The 23,171-nt window shown below is 44.2% G+C and overlaps 1 protein-coding gene across 1 annotated transcript in view; it reads right to left on the minus strand.

The window, feature by feature from the left end:
* The window catches only part of C4_1H8orf48 (chromosome 4_1 C8orf48 homolog), a 251,073-nt gene that overhangs the window by 26,070 nt on the left and 201,832 nt on the right, over window positions 1–23,171 (minus strand). The window contains exon 5 of the mRNA XM_086918374.1: window positions 18,360–18,512. Within this exon, the coding sequence (XP_086774500.1) occupies window positions 18,360–18,512 (153 nt within the window). The remainder of the gene's footprint in view (window positions 1–18,359; window positions 18,513–23,171) is intronic.

Raw genomic sequence — 23,171 nt, forward strand, 5'->3', positions numbered from 1 at the left:
TTTTTTTCGCTCTCTGAATCAGCTGGCTCCACTGTGAGTGACAGCATTCTGATCTTTCACAAGGAGCATATCGGCACACAAAGTAGGTTTATTCAGTGCCAGTAACTACTGTGGCAGTGTTTGCTTCTTGAGACCAAAAACAACTTTTGCTTTTGCCAATGTTGGTTACAATGGTGAGGGTCCGGCAGCTCCCACGCCAATAAGGTTTTACAAAAATAATGCAAAAACAATTCACACATTGACAAAACTAAAAAGCTGAAACTCAATTTCAGACCTACTGGCTTTGCCAATGCGTGTTTCTTTTTGTTGCCCATAATCTTATTGAAACTGGTTACACTGACTTTCCATTATGAATATTTTTGGGGAATACTAGCATGCATTAACACGTTACTAAATGATGCTGCAAAGAAACGGTATCAGAAAATTTACAGTAGTTTAGCAAAATGTTTTTTCCCTGCTTTTATTTTTTTTATGAGCATTTTATTTTGAAAGAAAAGAATCAATCTTGCTTTAAGGCTTCAGCAAATATTTGCATCAAAATCAGACAGCATTCTGGGAGCATTATACATAGCCTTATATTGCTAAACTTTGAAAATGTGTCTACACATTTTTATACTGGAACCACTGTCAGTAGTGCAGTCAGAACTAACAGCATTTACTTAAAGCACTCACCCCAATAATAAAGGCTCTCAATGAAGGAACCATAAATACACGTTTGAGCAGCATTAACATATGGACAAAAATATTATCTTAACTGCAGACAGTGCCCTTCCCTGATCCATAATGTGCTACTGCAGACTGGCAGCCAAAAGGTTTGTGCTGCAGGGGCTTGGGCCTATTTGTCCCAAGGATAAAATACACATGAAAACTTGTTGTTGCCTTAGATCCCAAACAATATGTCCTGGGCGTCAGGCTATAGGAATTCCACATCACGGATTATAGGATTTGATGTTTGATTACGAACAAAAAACACAATTTTTATTAGTGAAACGTTTAGAGAAAAACTTTGAATTGACTAGAGGCATAATCCCTCTTGGTGCACAGGTTCAGGAAGAAATGAATGCTAGAACCGGAAATGTATTTATATACATCCAGAGTACATGAGGCATAATCCCTCTTGGTGCACAGGTTCAGGAAGAAATGCATGCTAGAACCGGAAATGTATTTATATACATCCAGAGTACATGAGGCATAATCCCTCTTGGTGCACAGGTTCAGGAAGAAATGCATGCTAGAACCGAAAATGTATTTATATACATCCAGAGTACATGAGGCATAATCCCTCTTGGTGCACAGGTTCAGGAAGAAATGCATGCTAGAACCGAAAATGTATTTATATACATCCAGAGTACATGAGGCATAATCCCTCTTGGTGCACAGGTTCAGGAAGAAATGCGTGCTAGAACCGGAAATGTATTTATATACATCCAGAGTACATGAGGCATAATCCCTCTTGGTGCACAGGTTCAGGAAGAAATGCATGCTAGAACCGGAAATGTATTTATATACATCCAGAGTACATGAGGCATAATCCCTCTTGGTGCACCGGTTCAGGAAGAAATCCATGCTAGAACCGGAAATGTATTTATATACATCCAGAGTACATGAGGCATAATCCCTCTTGGTGCACAGGTTCAGGAAGAAATGCGTGCTGTAACCGGAAATGTATTTATATACATCCAGAGTACATGAGGCATAATCCCTCTTGGTGCACAGGTTCAGGAAGAAATGCATGCTAGAACCGGAAATGTATTTATATACATCTAGAGTACATGAATCAATACCAGAATGAAATGCATATTCACCACGGTCGTACAAAATTTCCCTTTATCATTATGTATTTTGTGTGGCATGTTCAGTGGTAGGCAAGTACCTCAGTAGTACCAGAAGCCGGGCTCCCTGAAAAGAAATCTCACAACTGCATATACAAAATCACTCATACCAATGACCTCGGACATGTCAGCCCTAATGCATTAGATTATTTACTTACACACATGCACAGTGACCAGGATCGTGTACATTTCAAACTTAAGGTGTTGCCCTTCAGAGATTTTTTTTTACCGGATTCATTAATTTTGAATAATATTTCTAGCTAATTTAGAAGTCCACTTTCTGCTGAGCCTGAGTTTCCATCACTTTGCAAATTATGAAAAATGTTGCATTGAATTCTCAACATAGTTATTAGATTGTACCCACTTTACAAAAGTAATATGTTGAACAATAAAAACACTGGATTGGTATTCAGGTTACTCCAATTGTTCCCGCGCCACAAAGAGGAGGCACCACAGGCTTGTAGCTCTGATCTTCCTGATATTATTGAACTTCCCCATAGTATCCATTCGTCCTCCTACCTGCCTTACCAGCAGCTAACCCTTCCACTCCTGTCCCTCCTCTGCTGGACTCTTCCTCTTTTCCCCCTTCATTTTCCCTACCGCTGGTACATCTGAACCACAACCATAACTCAAGACCCAGCTCAATGTTTAACACAAGCCCCTACTTTTTCCTGGGTCCCAAATTCCACCCTTCGTGAATCTCCTGTTATCTCTATCACATCAGATGAAGAAAATCGAGGCCCTAACACAAGCTTTTCTGCTACACAGTAAATTCGCTTGCAATCCACAAACGTTGCCTACTACAGAATCAACACCCTTCTCTAAATAACAGACCACAGTGCCCGGTATTTCCAGAGACAACCGCTCACCTACACTCATTCAGGCACGTTTCGCCCTTGATGACAAAGACCTACGCACACTCACTGAAAAATACGAAAATCCCAAATCCACCAACAAGTAGTCACTCACCCAAGCTCAAGACTATATACCCATTTAAACTAACATCACAGACAGCACACACCCTGACCTACCTCACATTTTCACCCAAAATCGCACAAACCTTATCCAAGTGGCCATTGCACCACCCGACCCACTGTGCCTAAACTCACCAACTTTTCCCTCAGAAGCATGCTCCATAACTGCCGTTCAGCAGCTAAACACTGCTTTGATATTTTGGAAATTATCAAAGGTTTCAACCTGGGCATCAGGTTTCTCTCTGAAACATGGCTCAATGATGCCACAAATATTATACTGGATCTTCTTCAGCCTTTTGTCTAATCCACTCTTCACGGCGACTAAGAAGACACACTGTGAGGGTTTAGTGGTCCTTGATCACTGCTTCAATTCTCGAAGTGAATGTTATTTTACACCCTGTGGGTAACACTTTTGTCGAAGAATGCATGGAGTTCATCAAAATTAATTAAATACAACATCTTCATCTTCCTGGGTGTCTTCAATCTTCACGGGGTAACAAGGGCAGCAAACCAATGGACACCTCCACCTCTTTTCTGAGCGACAATGATCGCCTGCAACATTGCTGAAAACCCACACACTACAAATGCTACCACTCTGGATCTGATCATGTCCAAGTACCTAACTTAACAGCAGACCATCCAGGTATGTTGGTCTGACCAGCTACTAACTCCCTTCACAGTGACTTTTACCTGCACTAAAACTCCCAGTCAACCAAACATTTCCTGGAAAACATCGGCTGGCTCGATGAGGACCAGTTTGGCTTCTGCCACGGTCACGGGACGGAGTCCGCGCTGGTGACCGTGCTGGACAATCTTCGTTCGCGTGTCAACAGTGGTCGGGTAGCCTTTTTAGTGCTGCTCGACATGTCGGCCGCGTTCGACACGGTCTGCCATCGGACCCTTGTCAGGAGACTGGAGGAGTGTGGGGTCACTGAGGGGGCAAGAGACTGGCTGACATCCTATCTTGAGGGCAGGCAACAGTTGGTTTCACTTCCACCATTTACCTCTGAGCCAAGGAGGGTAGGACAGGGGGTCCCACAGGGCTCGGCCATCAGCCCTATACTTTTTAACTTGTACCTCAGTCCCTTACTCCAGTGAATAAAATCTTTTGGCGTCTCGGCATTCAATTATGCCGACGACACCCAGTTGGTCTTTTCACTGGAGGGGCACAATGCGGTCTCGCTGGACACTTTCCATCGTTGCATGGCAGCCACAGCAGACTGGCTACGAGCTAATTCCCTGCAATTTAATAGCTCCAAGACGGAGGTACTCCATTGCTCCACCGACAGGGTTCCGCGGGCACTCCCAGACAAATTTTGGCCCAGTACCTTTCTTGAGCCAGTACTGGCGGCGGAATCAGCCCGTAATTTAGGGGTGATTTTTGGCTCTAACCTACAGCTTGACATACATGTTAATAAAACCACCTCTACATGTATGATGCTGCTGCGCATGCTGCGCAAGGTTCTGCCTCTTCTCCCCGCCCAAGCAAGGCCGGAAGTAGTTCGTGGAACTATATTAAGTCGCCTCGACTACTGTAATGGGCTTCTTTTGGAGGCCCCAAAAAATCTGACCGGTAAGCTACAGCGGGTGCAGAACATGGCCGCCAAGCTGGCTCTCTCCCGCCCTAGGTCCAGTTCCTCCACTCTTGCCGTAAGAGACCTCCATTGGCTCCCGATTCATCTGCGGATACAATACAAGGCTGCTTGCCTTGTGTTTAAAGCTGTTCACCAACAGGGCCCTATCCCTCTGCAAAAAATGTTTGCATGGTACTCTGCATCGCGTCCCCTCCGCTCCTCCTCCGCGCATCTTCTTGTGGTTCCGAGGTTTCACCTAGTGAGGATGGGTGACCGCTCCTTTAGTGTCGCAGCGGCCAAATTCTGGAACTCCCTGCCACTCTCTCTGAGAAGCCACAAGGACTACCTTCCTTTCCGAAAAGCGCTAAAAACCCACCTATTTCCAAAATTGCCCTGAGTTGCTAAAGTCTATGGTTCTTGATCAAAGCGCCAGGGTGCCCTTCGGGTGACAGGTTTGCGCTCAATAAATACACTAAATAAATAAATAAATTAATAAATAAACATGGTGAACATCTGTATTCAATATTAAGGCTCCAATATTAAGGCCCCTGCAAACAAGGCTCGTCCAAAAATCACATCTGTGGTTCCCCAACTTGACACCCACGCTGCCAAAGGCAATTTTAATAATTACATGAGGTCCTGGATAGAGGAATAGGAGTCTCTCTGGAGCAAATGCAGAAGATCCAAGCCTTCTCTACTTTGGTTGTCAAAAGCCTTTTAGGAAGAAGGTAAGTACATCGGAAATCTTGAGAAAGAATGGAGACCATCATCTCCACTGAGTATGGCTAGACTGAGAACTAGAGAAAAAGTTACAAAGACCATATTTTGAGAGCCTGGTCAATGCATATTAGATCCGTCCTTGACATAAGCAAAGAATCAACTCAACTTATATTCAAAGTAATCAAGCAAGCAAATTTCCCTCCATCTAAAAATTGCACCCATGTCCTCTGAGGTCCTAAGCAGTGATTGTATTGAGTGTTTCAACAAAAAAGTAAAGGCCATTGGCATTTCCATTCAGGCCACCTTTGACAATATAGCGGAGCATAACTTAACTTTCAAAGCTCAGCATTTGTGGTCCTCTGCACCCCAGTTTCAGAGTCACTAATGGACACCATAACTAAGATGAAACCATCAAACCACCTTTCTGACACTATCACCAGTTCTATCGGTAAAGATCTCGCCAAACAGTTACTTCCCTTTTAGGACGCCCTGGTCAACTTTTTACTCAAACAAGGTACATTCCCGGACTGTCTAAAAGTGACCCAAATCTCTCCCCTTTTAATAAAAGACCCTGGTGACCTAAAGAACTTCTGTTCAACCTCCATCCTTCTCTTCTTAGGTAAGTGTAATCGGCTGGACGGGGATAGGTAGGAGACGAGTCTTTGTAGGGTTCAAACTGGGCTTTATTGAGCGATACAGTCTATCAGTACAAGTAGGGCGGGTGGTAGGACGACGTGGAGAACGGCTTCTTTCTCTCCGGCTTTTTCCGATCACTCCTTCTTCCAGTCTCAGGTTGATTCCCCTGCGTCCACTTCTGTCGGTCTCCATCGTGGCCCGCCTCTGTTAGCCACGCCCCTCCAGGGGAGTGGCTGGGCGATGCGTGGGGTCGTTGGCCTCCTGGCTCTGCTGGTCCCGCTGATCGCCTTAGGAACCTCAGGCGTCTGGTTCCGTGCGTCGGCTGCTCTCTCCCTGGGGGAATCCCTCCTGTTGCTGCCTCTGGTCCGGACGTGGCTCTCGTCTCCTGTACTTCTCCCGCGTAGTCTCCGTCTCCGTCCTCTAAGGTTGCTTGACCTCGTCCTGGATCGTCCCACGCCGCCGTCCGTCGTTCCTCCTCTCCGCACTCTCCTCCATCCTCCAGATACCTCGCCTCCTCCTCTTTACCGCTCCTCGACACTCCACTGCTCCACACCTCACCGCCACTCCAATCCTCTCTGACCGCTCCTCCGGTGTATAGACACACCTGGTCTTGGGGCAGGGTTTCTTTTATGTCCGGTCTTGGCTCCGCCCCCTTGTTCAGCATACCTGGCCAGTTAAAGGGACCTTGTTCCCATTCCTCTTCGTCGCAGCTGTAAGTCTCTTCCACTCGGTGCCAGGTAGGGGCGTCCGCTGCCTGGGGAGATAAGAGGGGGGGGGGGGTCACACGTTACTGGTTCCCTGCTGCCTACCGGGGTCGAGGGCCCCTCGACCATGCTACAGTAAGATAATATAAAGCTGCATAGCCTCCCAACTTTCATCTCACGTCTGTACAAAAAACCTACAAGTCACCCTGACTTCAGGCATGGCTACAGCATTGAGATAACAATACTGCATTTCGTTGACACTGGAAACTCATGTCTTCTTGATCTTTCAGCAGCCTTGGATAGAGTGGACCACCATGTTTTGATGAGCATCCTTAGGAATCAAATGGGCATAGAAGGGGTAGTTCTTGACATGTTTACCTCTTATCTGGTGAACTGTTCATAACCTTTGTCACTAATCAAGTCAGCATGCTACAAGGGGGTTGCTCAAGCCAGGATCCTTTCACCAACCAAATTGAACCTCTTTCATGAGCCGCTTTGTGATAGCCTTAGAAATTCTAGGATACTCTTTCACCTGTATGCCAATGATACTCAGATCTACCTGCAGGTCTTGTGATCAGATGACATTACCCTTCTCTCCAACATCCTAGAGAAAATCTAAACATGGATGTCAACTCACCACTTTAAACGTAGCCCTGAAAAAACTGCATTCCTTCTTATTTCTCCAAATACATGCAATCTACCTTTGGAAGAGTGGACAGAATCCCTCCCTCCCCTGGAGTGTCAACCCATCAATGTTCAGATCACCAAATGGGTTGGCTTCATTCTCCTTAATCATCTCAACCTCCATAGTTAAATCGCGGTCCTGGTGAAGAGCACCAGATTCCAAACAAGGCTGCTCTGGGGGAATCGGACAGCTCATTCCAGAACAAGACTTAAAATCAGTAGTACAGCATTTAATTCTCTCCAGGCTAGACTTTGGGAACTCACTCCTTTCAGGCATCCCTAAACCTTACTTAGCTCCACTCAGAGCAGAGTTCTTAGTTAATGGACACAAGCAATTTGACTTCTTCATGCCCAGTCTGCTTTCCTTCCAATTGCTTCCTATGAGGTGAGAGCTCAATTTGAAACAGTCTGCACCACACCCAAAGCCTTGCATTTCTTTTCACTCACCTAACTGAAAATCTCTGGGGCAAAACGGGGTTTAAAAACGCACAATCCCCTTACGCTTATTGACTCCCAATGGGGTCTTGAGATGGGTTCGGAAGGGAGGGAGGATGTGAGGGGAGCCGAAGGGACCCACCACAACTGTCTTTTTGTAAATCACTGTACACAGAATTTGATGTTGAAGTATTCTTATTGAAACGTCTTCACATTCTTAATGAGTATCGCATCTGTATTGCAACTATGAAAATGCCAATAAACACATTTATAAAAAAATAAAAAAATAAAAGAATGCACAATCCCTTCTCCTGCAGCCTCCTTTATTAAAATAAAAACGATATATGAACCAATCATTTTCAGGAAGCACCACAAGATTCTGGAACTCCGGTACTTCAACCCCCCCCCCCCAATCACTGCATGCCATGCTGATTTGAACAAGCATTTGCAATGCAATAGGTCTCGCATTATTTAAGTTTGAGCTATTAGCATTGTAAATGGCAATTGTTTTTTGCTTTATGCTATAGTTTTTTTTTACATAAAAAGCTACATTTAAAATATGTTTTATTAAAGTTATTTATGCAGTATCTAAATTTTGTTTGCATAAAACAGTATAATAATATCTTAGTAAAAAAGTCAAATATTTTAATGGAAATTCACCAAATCTTCATTTATGTGTTGGTTTTGAAAATAGCTAAATTAATAGCTTTGTCATTTACAATGCCAATAGTTATAACTTTCGCAAATGTGACACCTATAGCATTTGTAATGCAACATTTGTATTTACGTGACTTAGATGTATTGATATTACAAATAACAATGGCTTTTAATTTTTTTTAATACTTAATAAAAGTGATTGTAATTTATAATGGCAATAGCTTAAACTTTTGTAAATAACTTTTGTGAAGATTATGTTCAGTGTATTTTATTGTAACAAAATCCAAGAACAGAAGTGAAATATTAACATCTTTTTGTGACATTTGTAATAAAGCTTGAAACATTGAGAGAACATATTTGTGCTGTGGTGGTGCTGAGTGATGCTGTGGTGGTGCTGAATGGGGCTGTGGTGATGCTGTGGTGGTGCTGAGTGGTGCTATGGTGGTGCTGTGGTGGTGCTGAGTGATGCTGTGGTGGTGCTGAGTGGTGCTGTGGTGGTTCTGAGTGATGCTGTGGTGGTTCTGAGTGATAATGTGGTGGTGCTGAGTGACTGTACTCACTGTCACTCTGCACTCACTGTCACTCTGCACTCACTGTCACTCTGCACGCACTCTGCACTCACTGTCACTCTGCACTCACTCTGCACTCACTGTCACTCTGCACTCACTCTGCACTCACTGTCACTCTGCACTCACTCTGCACTCACTGTCACTCTGCACTCACTGTCACTCTGCACTCACTGTCACTCTGCACTCACTGTCACTCTGCACTCACTGTCACTCTGCACGCACTCTGCACTCACTGTCACTCTGCACTCACTGTCACTCTGCACTCACTGTCACTCTGCACTCACTGTCACTCTGCACTCACTGTCACTCCGCACTCACTGTCACTCCGCACTCACTCTGCACTCACTGTCACTCCGCACTCACTGTCACTCTGCACTCACTGTTTCTGCACGCACTCTGCACTCACTGTCACTCTGCACTCACTGTCACTCTGCACTCACTCTGCACGCACTCTGCACTCACTGTCACTCTGCACGCACTCTGCACTCACTGTCACTCTGCACGCACTCTGCACTCACTGTCACTCTGCACTCACTGTCACTCTGCACTCACTGTCACTCTGCACTCACTGTCACTCTGCACTCACTGTCACTCTGCACTCACTGTCACTCTGCACTCACTGTCACTCTGCACTCACTGTCACTCTGCACTCACTGTCACTCTGCACGCACTCTGCACTCACTGTCACTCTGCACGCACTCTGCACTCACTGTCACTCTGCACGCACTCTGCACTCACTGTCACTCTGCACTTACTGTCACTCTGCACTCACTGTCACTCTGCACTCACTGTCACTCTGCACTCACTGTCACTCTGCACTCACTGTCACTCTGCACTCACTGTCACTCCGCACTCACTGTCACTCTGCACTCACTGTCACTCCGCACTCACTGTCACTCCGCACTCACTGTCACTCCGCACTCACTGTCACTCCGCACTCACTGTCACTCCGCACTCACTGTCACTCCGCACTCACTGTCACTCCGCACTCACTGTCACTCCGCACTCACTGTCACTCCGCACTCACTGTCACTCCGCACTCACTGTCACTCCGCACTCACTGTCACTCCGCACTCACTGTCACTCCGCACTCACTGTCACTTTGCACTCACTCTGCATGCACTCTGCACTCACTGTTTCTGCACGCACTCTGCACTCACTGTTAGTCTAAAGGCGAAACTCAGACTGTTGAATTGTCGATAAGGCAGCTTCTTCACACTGCATGCAATCTCCTGGCCTGGAGAAGCCGGAATGCCGGCGGGACCGCTTGCCGGCTCTGCCACTACCCAAAGATAGATATTTGCCATATCTGCACTTGCCCCGTCCGAGAAGAGAGTGTTCTTGAAACAGCCGGAACCCGCACATGTACGAAGGTATTATAGCCTCACTTCAAGAAGATCTTATGCTTTGGGAAATTCCCAAAATGTATGACCTTTGCTGAATCAAAATTGACCTTGCTGGCATCACAGAATAGGGGTACCTGATAACTGTGCCCTGACCGCGCTGGCACCGCAGAGCACGCACGCCAAGTCACTGTCCACGTTTGCCGTATTCCGAGTGCATAACGGTTCTGGGCCTTTTATGACGGTGGTTCAGTTTTCTCTTCATTATTCATGCCTTTCCTCGCCAACAAGCAACTTCATTATTCTACAAACCACGGCCACGGTCCAACAGCTCTCATGTGTTTAACTTCTGATGTTATAACATGCACTTTTCGTCGTCTCTGAGCCCTATTTAATGATCAGTCCTGTTCCTGCCCCAGCCCTATTTCTGCTCATTTTAAAACATGCACCACACACTTTTTCCGCACTCTACTTCATGTTCTTATTGGCATGGAACAATGCACCTAGCACGCTCCTCTTGACTGAGCACGGATTCAGCAATAATGCTATCGAATTAGCATTGTGTTTAAACAGGGAACGATGTCTGCTATGTGATCTTAACACGAGACTAAATAGCTCTTTTACTGTGTTTTTTATTGTAACGAGCATTATTTTATTGTAAGTTTTAATAAACTGTAGTTACAATCAATATGCATTCACTTTCGGTCCTTGCGGCTCAAGCATGTCGATGGGTCTCATATTCTGAAGATATGGACCCACAATCTCTGCTTATACCTTGGTTAAGAGCCGAAATCTCTCGGATTTGCGATCAGTAGGGTATGATGGAAAGGATTTTCCAAGGGCAGTTGGACTTGTTTACAAAAATGGTATGTGTGCGCATAATACTGTTGAAAAGTACAGACCCACTCAGGTATTCGGCCCCAACAAAAAAGAAAGAGGAGCGACTTTGGTTGGGGGGTGGGGGGTTAATACCAAACGCTGTGTACATGGAAACGAGTGGCGGGAGAGGAAAATAAATTCCAGGAAGCAATCCGCTCTTCAGCTTTCCTGTCGGGTTTTGTAAACGGACGCTTAAATTGTGGAGCGTGAGCAACCGGTTTGCGTGATCAAGATGAAAAAAAAAACCACAATCCTAATTCCTGGCCCCCGGTGCCTATAGCAACGGACATCCGTCTCCTTGGAAACTAATCTCGTGGTATTCGAACAATGCACCGGGGGCCTTTAATCTGCCGAACACTGGAAATCTGTATTCGAGGCTGCTTCTGCTTCTCCCTCACCGTCAGGAACTCGAACCGACCTAAAAAACACGCAGTTTCCCAGAACACGGGGGCGGGGGCTTATTCTAAATCCAAACAAGCACTCTTCAGCGTTTTGCGCCGGCCTGCGACCAGGAAGTCAGGCAGGCCGGGCGGGACAACCGGAAGTAGGAGGGCGGGAGCCTACCCCGCCTCCCACGGAAGAGCCGCGATTGTTTGGAGCACCGGAGCAGGCAGGAGCCTACCCTGCGCCCCGGTGCCGAAGAAGAGTCTTGCTGCCGGTGGGAGCCGCTGCACTGAGGAAGCCGGTGAGTGGGGCTTCGCCTTGTGGGGGGGGGGGGGGGGGAGGGGCATCTGTGTGCGCGCGCGCACGCGGCGGCGGGCTGTGTATGTGTGTGAGCGTGCATGTGTGTGTGTATGTGTCCTGGAGTCTGTGTGTATGCGTGTGTGTGAGAGGGGGGGGGGGGGTTGCCTGTCTGGGTGCCTGCGTGTCTGTGTAAGTGTAAATGCGTGTGCGTGTGTGTGGAGCCGAGAGGAGAGGGGCTGGTGTGTGTGGAGGGGTCTCTGTGTATGCGTGTAGGTGACGGGGGTGTGCCTGTGTATGCGTGTGTATGTGCGCATGCGTGAGTGCTGTGTATGCGTGTGGCTGTGATGTGCGCATGCGTGAATGTTGACGCGCGTGCACGCAGCTCAATCCAGCCAGGATAAGCTCGTCACAGTTTCTTGTCCCTCATTCCCCGGTGTCAGGCAGCTATAAGTCTCCGACCCTGGACGCATCCTTCGGATGCGAATGATCGACAAACTGTTAACGCGTCCAATGATGGGGTATCGCGCTTCTGTAGTGGGGCGTGATTAGCGGCACCGATGGCTTGCAAAAGATTTAACGCCTTGATAACAAATTTTGTTAACCAGACATTCAACTTCGTGTTCTCTGGATTAAAGGCTTCTACTATGGCTTGGCGGAATTCTGACGGCGATGCTGATTTTGGCAGGTGGATGCAAGTTTAAAAATTTTGATTGTTAGTTTATTTAGAAAAGTATTTGTGGTTCCCTTCATGATTGCGTGGCCATACGTCAATGAGTTAGTTATCGTTGCCTTCATCACTTTCAACACTGAGGTAAAACTGGGACAAAGTTGTTTTTTGGACAATTTTATAGCAGCGGCCTCTAATGCCAGGGCTTTGGTCCTCAGTAACTCTTTTTGCTTGACAAATGAGCTTCTGGTGTCAAGGATTATTCCCGAATATTTGCAGTGAGGTGTTGGATGGATTTTCACGTTATTAAAATGCCACTCTCCACGCGTCTTCTTTTGCTTCCCAAAGGTATTTGTTTTTGATTAGTTCAGCTCTAGGAGGTTGTTTTTAGTATAAGGGAGCAGTTCATCAAGTAGCCTCTGTACGCCCACCTTCGTGCGGCTGAGCAGCACCAGATGGTCGGCGTATAGGAGGTTACTGATACGTGGGATGGCAATTAACGCTATCAAGAATTGGCGAAAGATCAGATTTGAAAAAATTAAAAGGAGTGGAGCCAGCACTCAGCCTTGTTTTAGTCTGCTGCTGGTCTCGATCTTCCTAGAATCATGGGAACCTTCTCCCAGCTTGATTCTTGTCCATGTTTCGGAGTGGTGTTGAACTATTGCAAGTAGCAAAGATTGGGGACCGCACCAGCCCTTTAGTTTTTGCCACAGTAGACGAACAAGCTATTTCACCAAAAATCCCATAGCAATACTCGCACAGCGTATTCATGACTATCCACCAGTGAGGGATGGCAGAGATAGTACGGCTGGTGTGCACAGACCATTTGATGAGTAGGGCTAGCTAAAAACCCTATAGCTTATTAAATTATATGTATGCAAGTTGAGCAAAATTATAAGGCCTAGGCTAGCACCAGACCTAAAAATGACAGATTCCAACCAGGAAAGGCAAACATTGATAGATGGGAATTTGCTGCGTCTCTAAGCATATAATGGAGGAAAACAGTTAGACCAACATCTCATCCTACGTTTGCTTCCCGAGATGCTTACTTTATAAAAATAAATAATGTTTTTATGAACCGATGTGCTCAGCGGACGGCACAAAATGTTGGTGCAAACTGTGCTGCAACTTTCTGCGACTTGCCTGTAATTTTGCGAGGTGTCCATATAATAAAAGTTTGCATGCCAAAATTCCTATTTGTAGGACGCTGTGCAATGACTTACCTAATGAACCTTAATTAGGCATGTAGCAATTTACGGCATCATGTGATTGATTACATGCACAGGAATGGTGGTCTGCAAGCAACAGCAAGCCATTATCCTTGCATTTGCAAACAAGAAACATTTCTTAAAGGAGCTAGTGTTCTTAACAGAACAAGTGCTGCTTTAAAGGATTTCCTCTTTGGAGCACATTACGGAGACTAGGCAGTGGTGCCAGAGACACCTCCACCACACCCTAGATTCCGCTCAACACGGGTCCCAAAGAGCTAGCTTTCCAATCTTCAGATGCTTTGTGGCTACTGCTGTAGTCACAAACCAATTATGCATTTCAAATAGGAGGGGGTGTCCTTTCATGCCCCCTCCTAACTACTATTCGGATTGAGTCATGACTCAAAACTGGCAGTCATGGGTTAATGTATAGCTAATGGGGTCCAAAGCGCTCACGATAGAGGGAATAACCTTGCTCATCACTAGCAGTCTCAGGGAGTGCCTCAGAGGTTTATACTGAGGGTGAAGAGACAGTATATACATTTAAAGGTGGTCTATAGAGGCATGAACAGATCTGGGTGTCCTTGGTGGAACCATGCCCTAGGTTTGATACTGTCCTATTGATTGCGTCTAGTTCTATAGTCAACAACGCGAAGTTAGGTCGTATCTAAATGGTCAAATATGTCACTGAACAATGCCCATGTTCTGCTTGTCGCTGTATTGTGAAAAACATGAAAAACAACAAAAGTTAATTTAAAAAAGAAACATAATTATGTGGCAATACCATGAGGCAGTTAATGATGACAAAACAGCCCACTATGCAAGGTGGAAAACGAACATATGAATTTGTGATAGTTTTCCCCAACATCAGAGAATCTGGTAGGTCATTACTGAACATCAGATTGAGTCCTGCTCTATAATCAGTAGAGGACAATTAAGACTCTCCTGACTTCTCCATGTTCCATCATTAAGTTTTCAAGGCTTCCAACAAGCTGGCCCATCTGCCAAGAATGCTGGAAAGCCTCACCCAAGGTATCTCCGAGCTGCTTAACGTTTCCCAACTGCAGCGCACAGCCCCAAAAGCCTTAACAGGATAGTACAATAACATTCTTGAAAAAAACATTATCGGCCCAATCTGAGCCCTGTTTGTAACAAAGATCATAGAAGAGGAGATCAAGAAGCAACTCTGAAACTTCAGAGGGCAACCCCTCCCTCCCACTCCCCACTTAACAGCATTGAGGGTTTAGAATGTACAGGAGTATGGAGACTACCTTTGCTGCCATTAATATAGGACTCCTATCAATGCTGGAAACAGACAACCTGAGGTGACTATCCAACTCAACATATAGGCTACCTATGACACAATCCAGCATGTAAATCTATATTACCTTGTCCGGAATCATAGTTGTGTTATAAGCTTTTTTGTTGTAGACCTCACTACCCAAACTGACTTTTGAAGCTGGACCGAACAGAGCAAACGCACCACTACTGTTTAACAACCTCCTAATGTGTCTCTTTCTATCGATTAGGGTGGTTCTGTGACTGTACAGTTTAAAATGGTTGACACAGTCCGGGACAACCTTGTGGTCTGTCCGGTGCACCATACACAGTGACTCTCAGGTTTAATATGTGAATGGCAACCCATACAGAGTGCCAAGCGCTGGGGTAACGTGGCCACTACACCTCAGTGTATGACGTCCTCAAGACTGAGCACTTTATAAGTGCTGAAGCTTTTGAAACATATACTGTGGGGCGCCAATAAACGCTATTTGACTTAGTTGACCCGAGACAGCACCAGGGTTATTCCGGTCTGCTTTAAGAGGGGTTAAAATTATCTCATTACACCAGGGTGCACAGATGGTTAACCAGGCTTAACAGCAGAAATCTGAGAGCCATGAGAGTCATGCAGAATTCAGCAGCTATCATTGATCCAGTCCCAGGCTCGAAGGTTGGCCCATAGACGCCTGTGTGCTGTAGAGCTTGGGAGGCCAAATATTAGTCCACCTTTCTGCTTGTCCACAAGTATTATCTCGGCCTTCAGGTGTTCATTGTAATCGAATTATAGCTCATTCAGCTGTCCTAAGCAAGAAGGCATGGCAATGTACTGATTGGGAGCGGAGTGCCGTTAGCATATGAAAAAAACAGAACCCCGTAAGTCAACTGTCAAGCCTTGCAATGTGCCATCACCTAAATGTATGACCTGAAGAGCGCTGCAATGCTCTTCTTTAAGCTTCACATGATTAAATCTATATGTGACCTTATTCGACATTATAATACAGTCCGTTAATATGTCCTTAGGTGTTTTGCAGAGGATATACAGCTGAGTTTATGACTGAATTGGATCATTGACTGGCACAGAGCAACTTTCAAAGCTGCCGCCCAGCAGTCTCGGACTGGATGTTGTTCACCTGCCTGAAAATGACCATGATAAAACAGAGGTGGTCCTGGAATGGGGTCTACAGTCTGGCCTTAGGCCTGGTGCCAGACAACCGAGGCCAATGCCCAATTCCAACAAGACAGTAAGGAATCGAGCAGTTTTTTTTTACAATGAGCTCTCCAAGCAGCAAGGGGCTAGAGTATCCACATCCTGCTTCGTCTACTTGAGACTCCTCTCAAAGTTCTCACCTCCTCCTCAAGCACGCACACAGTCACAGTGTTCTCTTTCCAGGGCAGCATTTGGATATTCCTACTCCTAAAACTGCGCTCTGGGGGAAATAGTGTAGCCTAGATACATGCCATAGGTTAGCAAAATCTCAGAACAATTTCTTTAAGCCAATAAACACCGCCAAATCAAGAAGTCCTTCATCACAGCTTACCATTTTTAGGAACGACTGGTATTAAAAGTAAAATCACATTTGAGGAATCAGTTTCCCCGGATGTATGTCATTACTACAGTCCTTAGTGTACAAACACTAGTGAACCAGGTAAACAGGGTTAATTTGTGAAACATCACATGGCACAACTCTATATTCTCCATCTATGTTGCCAGTTCATCAGGACAAAACCAAAGAATATCGGGCACAACTATGTGAGGACTCTGTTCCATTGCCTGAGGACGCATTGAAAAAATGCGTAGTGGAGTCTGACACTAAAGAATCTCATATGGAGAATCATCTCCAGATGAGACTTCAGCAGATCCCGTATTAACTCAACCTGCAGTGTTACAAAATGGAGCTAGAAGTAGAGAAGAATTCTTTCCGAGAAGCATTGTCCAAGACAGATTGAACAGTGCACTATTTACCAATGCTGAAAACTAACTTCAAGAACTCATTAGACATTTTTAAAAAACCCCGCAACTACAGGCTATCTAACGCCTATCTCCGAACATAAATGCAAAGCTGCACCACACTATCTGCTAGACATTAGAAGGCACAGCCCTCCCGACACTATGGTCATTCATACTGCTAAGAAACAATCAATCTACCACTGGGCCATGAAGGGCTACCTCCAGAGAAAGAAGCAGACACCTAGACATGAAGGGCAACAGAGATACTCAGTACTACCCAACTACTGTCAGAAAATGAATATTAATACTGTTAAGTCTGTGATTACAGTAAGGGGGCCACAAACTTCTAATGCTACTGCTAATAATAACTGCAATTCTGTCAATTCCAAATCACACTGAGTTCTATTGCATTAGTGCAGGCCTAATTTGCAAATATATCGGCAACACTGACCAGTGAAATGGTGTAGGAAGCGGACTCTGTATATACCAAAGTAAGGTATATTGTGCGCAGAGTCAAGTGGATACCCAGAGGTGTGCCAATTGTACAGACGCACAGGTACAGTTTTGGGGAAGAACACAGGCCCTGAGAACCTGATTGGCAGGGACCCAGCGCACATTCAGTCAAAGTGCATCAGAAATCTGGCAAAAAGTGGGGAGTTACTGCAACAGAACCCCATTTTCCTACAAATCCAACAGGCCTGGCTTTAACTAGACCTGGGAGAAATTTAAATTTTGCTGGCAAACGTTGTGTTACAGAAAATGTAACAAACATTTGGAACATGCAAAACTTCATAATGTTTGCCTGAATGAGACTGGTTCAGAAGGAAAAAGTCTAGTCCATTCGATCTCCTTGAGTATGTGAGTGACGATCCTAGTGTGATCTGATCAAGAGGGGAAAAAAGCTTTGTTTAGGCTCAAAAATGTCTGCAGACTGGGAAATGCTTTGAGTCCAGGCCGTTTTAGTGCTTTTATCCTCATGTGTGCGACTTGTGAAATCAGGACTTTAAATCAGCCATGTAAGCTGGATCATTTCAAGTGCAAGTAAAGTCTGGCAGCTGGATTCAGAATCCAACCGGAGCGGCTTACGGGTCTTGCAATTTAAACTGGATGATTAGGTCTAAGAGTGGGAGGACCCTATTGAGCATCATCAACTGAAAGGTAGTGCTTCTGATAACTTTCAATTTGATGCGGAACAAGTTCAGATCGAAAATTATTCACAGGTTTTTAACTTTCTGACCATTTCAAAGAGATAGCTTTCCCAGACACTTGTCCCAGTATTACAATATCTGACCTGAATCCACTATTCTGAAAGATGTTCTTGCGCATCTGGACTGGATGTTTCTCAGTACTCACTAATGTTTCTCTGGTTCTCCTGACCATGTTTTCAATCAAATGTTGGCCACTAATAACTAAAAGGGGACCGGATACACCACAATCATTTAAGAGAAATGTGTTAGCCTAAAGTTTCAAAGTAAATGTATGTCACTAAACATTTCAAAACATTCACCTAGGTAAGTCTGGACAAACCAGGACATTTTTGGTTTGTACAATCATTTACTGGTCTTACCTTAAGATACAACTGTTCCTCCAATTTCTCTTCAAGCAAGATCACCTCCACTGCGGTCTTTCGTCGCCTAATAAAGTCCAATTTAGCCAGTTTAGCTTTTTTTGCCAAACAGTCAGGACACTTAGAGGGCTCGTGAATTTTGATTTCTTTGGCCTACAGGAAAAAAAAAACACAACATTATACTCATGCATGCAGTGTGTGTTGTAAGGGCTGCAGCTCAACCCACCGAACAGCTAGAAGAGCCATTTAAATTCCAGAAAACAAATATCTTAGTAAAATAAATACAGTCCAATAAAATAGCATCTAATGACAGGCATCTGGTCACAAGCACGGACTGTGCAATTTTACAGTTAGTAAACTACGTCCTGACTCCCCCAAAGTACTTGAAATAACACCAAGCATAATAATGTTACTACAACATTCTCATTCAGCCACCCGCCTTGCAAGAATCCTATTCACTTTCAGTGGCTCTCGCTTTACAATATATCAATAAGCATGATGATGCAAGTTCTTTACTTCAAGACTGGTCTCCTTTGACATACTCAAGAGTATATATGTATATATATATATATATATATATATATATATATTAAAGCCAATTCATAAAACGTTAGGGCGAGGACGCCTTTATTAGTCCCCATTCATAAAATAGAAGGAGGATAAATTACAAACAAAATCCTACTAACAGGCTGTCGATTGGAGATCTAATATATTTATGCCCACAGTAAGGAATATTTACTAGTTAATTATACGGATATTTTATTGATCAGCATTGCTCTGAATTTCTAGGTAGGACTCTGAGTGTTTTAATTTTATAAACACTATCAGTGAATAAGCCTTTCGCTAAACCATCACAGGACCAAGACAAATACGTGATTTGAAATCAAGAAAAAAATATTTCCATGTACTTTCAAAGTATCAGAGACCAACCACTTTCAGTAATTGATCAAGTGGCTGTTATTGTTGTGGCTCTCTGGGTGTGGAGACTTTTCTAAGTACAAGTACTTATAGATCGGGGTCGCAGAGTAACCAATTATTGGTGTTGCTACCAAGTTTAAAGGGAAGGTTTTCAAGCGGAATCTATGGAAACGATTCTTGAGCCTTGACAGGGCTCCGTGCACGATCATTCCTGCTGGATTAAGTCTTGGGGCTACTAGCCCATATCCATTGGGCAGACTCCACGACACTGACAGCTGTTGCCCTGTTTGAAGGGACAACACTTTCAAACGCTAACCGAGACTAATGCCAACATAAATGTGTTTGGGGGTGTTTTATGCCACCTAAGCATTGACCACTGTAAGTACTCTGCAGACAGAACTTCAATTTATTGCATAATTAAAATTCATTACGCTGGAGGCCGTTCTAATTGTATAGAATCAAAACAAATGTCCTACTTCGGACCAACATAGTTCAGGTATAAACAGACAAGTCCGCCCTTCATAGCGAAAGTATGCACAACAAACCAGAAACAAGCACTGGCAAAGCCAATAGGTCTGGCACTGGCCTGACAGAGGATTGTTTTGTAAAACTATTCACTCATTCATACACAATGCTTCATTAACAATACTAAAAATCACTTTATTAATGGGTAGCTGTCGGCCACGTGCCGCAAAAAAAAACAAAATCAGCTTAAGACAAAAATACTTTTGGGGTTAAAAACACATACATTGCAAACTTAATCGCTGGCACTAACGCAAACTACTTTATTTACGGATATGCAGTTTGTGTAAGAGCAGAAATCCACCATTCACTAATAATTCATATTTTTCTTTTGCTCACTGCTGCAGTGCGAAAGAAAAATATGAATCACACAAAAATTGACCAATGGATGAAGAGGGATGTCTCAGAGCTCCTATAAGACAGAGTGTAAGTGTATGCGACTGCCTAGTATATTCTATTAAAATCAAAAGGACTTGGCTAACCAAATAAAGTGACTCAAGCAATAAAATTAAAAGTACATGCTTATTAAAGTTGAACATGCTTCAAGTCAATAATAAAGAATCCCTATATTTAAAAAAAAAAAGAAAGCATGGGCAGTACATAGCACTCTATAGGCAACAATGGTTTTAATGCCTAGTCATTTGACTTACATTCCTCTTATTCGTCAAAAGGTTATTAATTCCACTAAAAGCTAGGATCATAACAAGATTGTGCAAATACAGGTCATGGCTTTAAAGTACATTTTCTCTTGATAAAAAATGTCAACAATGGGAAAAAAAAATCAGTAGATCACAGAAAACAGAATAGAGCCAGTTCACATTCTTTCAAAAGTATTACTGTTACAAGACTATCTGGATGTTCTGAGCCTAGTAGTTGGGGGATGTCCTGGTGTTTCTTTACATACCCCAGACGTAAAGCTCAAAATAAAATGTTTGAGGAATATTCTTACTTGGTGGAGAGCGAGCGAGAGCGACAGGTGACTTTAACATAGTATCATGTGCCCATGTAGTCTGGATTGAAGTTTAGATTTAGGCCCATGCAGTATCACAGACGAAACACCGTTCTCAATGATGTTTGTGTGTTTTGGATTGAAGCAATTGTTCAGCAAAATTCAGATAACATTTCCAATAACAATTTCCTGAGCATCGCCAAATCATTGGACCATAATCAATAAAAGAACCCATTGCATGTATTTAGTGAACGTTTGATCAAGTAGTTAGCAAAGGTTTAATCATATTTCTCTCAAACATGCCCATGAATATATTTGTGTAAGTCGAAGCAAATAGGAGAGCCATAGCACTTCCTTGGAGCTTTGAAAAATATAATTAACACATGCACGAAGCATGCTGGTTAGACACAAATCCAACATATCCGTTATTATATTAGAACATTGGAATATTGGGAGCTCACCCTCAGACTATGGAGTGGCTCCGGGCTTATAATGGCTGGTATAAGCCTTCTTCTCAAACATCCAAATTTTTGTTTTTCCGTTACTCCCGTTCTACCCTTAGTTGGTGGAAAGTTCTAGTAGCCTTATAGCCCTTCTACCTTGAGTTATACCCGTTGTTAAAGACCCTCACCATCACTATGACTCGGGCCTATAATTCTGGTTTAGGGCCTTTAACAACTGGTAAGCTCTCAGCAGTAGGCTATATTGTTAGAGGCTATATAATAGGCTGGTAAATTTGCAGGTAAGAACAGAGAACAGTGATTCCATCGGATTCTTGAACAGATTTATGTAAGCTTACTACACCATGTGTGGCAAGCAGATAAGTTATCATGTCGTGGAAATAGCTGAGCACATTTTTCGTATCTCTTGTATATACACGTAGGTCTTGATAAAGGACTGGATCCAATGGCCTATACACTAGAAAATCTTGGACATTTTACAGTTCATTCCGATATTATTTACTGATTTTCCTGGCAGTGGGTGTACCCACTGTTACACACTTAATGTAGAATATAGTTGTTAGATGTGTCATACTGTTCTACTTGGGGGTGGTTAAATCCTGTACTTTCTTCCCTGTGGTTCAGCTAATTGTTTAAGATAAGGGATATATTCCATGCAGTAGACATCAAATTTCTCAAATTACATTGAGAACCATTAAGTTGTTGTGATACCGAAGGCATTTGGTCCTCTGTTTGTAAAAATATATTTCCCCCTTTGCCAAATTATTTCACCAAAATATGAGGGTTTGAATGTAAGGCTAGAGCTCTTCTTGTGCGATTATAGGATAAGACTTACCTCTAGAGTTATACTGACAGTTGAATGCTCAAGATACTGCTTCGCTTTGTTATACAATAGGTCAATTATGTTTCTTGGTGAGAGGTAAGGAGGGACTGCAAACTTTTCTCCGAGATCACTTCTTTACCAATTCTAGTGCAGCGTCCTCTGCTCCTATGGATTGTTCACTACTATAAAGTTATCCTAATAGTGCATTGCACACGGGCATTTTTCCTGATAGTCAAAAGGAAGCTCTGACACGCCAACAACAAATACATGCTGCTGTTCCCTGCCAGACTAAAAGTGATAGCGGATAGCTCATCGTTGTTCTTTGACAACACTGAGACTACATGGGACTGGCTGGAAATGCACAGGGCAAGCACGGACAGTGCATCTGGAACCCAGCCCCCACTACTTATGAGATGAAGGCAATCTCGATGCGCCCCAAGGGGACTCTCGAGGCAGCAGGCGGAACAGGGAAGGCTGCAGCAGTGGCTACTGCAAATGTTTTTTGAATATTAGAGGCACATGACCTGAGTGCGCACTTCCCGGAGTGACTCGGATATGTACTGCCGGATGGAGGCGATCTGCGGGGGCCTGCAGTTGATGCAGCAAGCTGCAGATGGCCAGTGACTGTGGAATCTACCATAGTCGAACTAACCCCATGGCAGTGCTGGGGCAATACTGTGTATTAGGGCATCTGGTCCACCCGTGGAAAGGTGTGTGGAGCTCCTACAACATCAAGATGGATTCAGGTGATGGGCAGAATGGACTGCTCCAGAGAGCGACCCTTACGTCCCCCTCCATTTCTTCCCTGTACACCCACTATATGGAAGAAAGGACAATTTCTAGACAGCTTAATGTTGTTGGACGGATGGCTGTTGTCTTTCTACCCTTGGAAGAGGGAGTTGGGGATTCTTTTTTTTTTATTATAGCTCGGCCCAGACTTTGTGATAATCATAACACTAACATTGCATCCCACTAGGTGGCACCGCACTATATCACAGACTACGCAAGCCCCCCAGTCATGGCCAAACCCCAAGACAACACCATTTACGCACCATGATACAGCACACCAATAGTTACTCATTCCTGAGATGGAATGTGAGGGGCATGAGCACATCATCTAAAAGACACAAAGTCCTGAG

This window comes from Lissotriton vulgaris, chromosome 4_1 (assembly GCF_964263255.1).
Source record: "Lissotriton vulgaris chromosome 4_1, aLisVul1.2, whole genome shotgun sequence".
Taxonomy (NCBI): Eukaryota; Metazoa; Chordata; class Amphibia; order Caudata; family Salamandridae; genus Lissotriton; species Lissotriton vulgaris.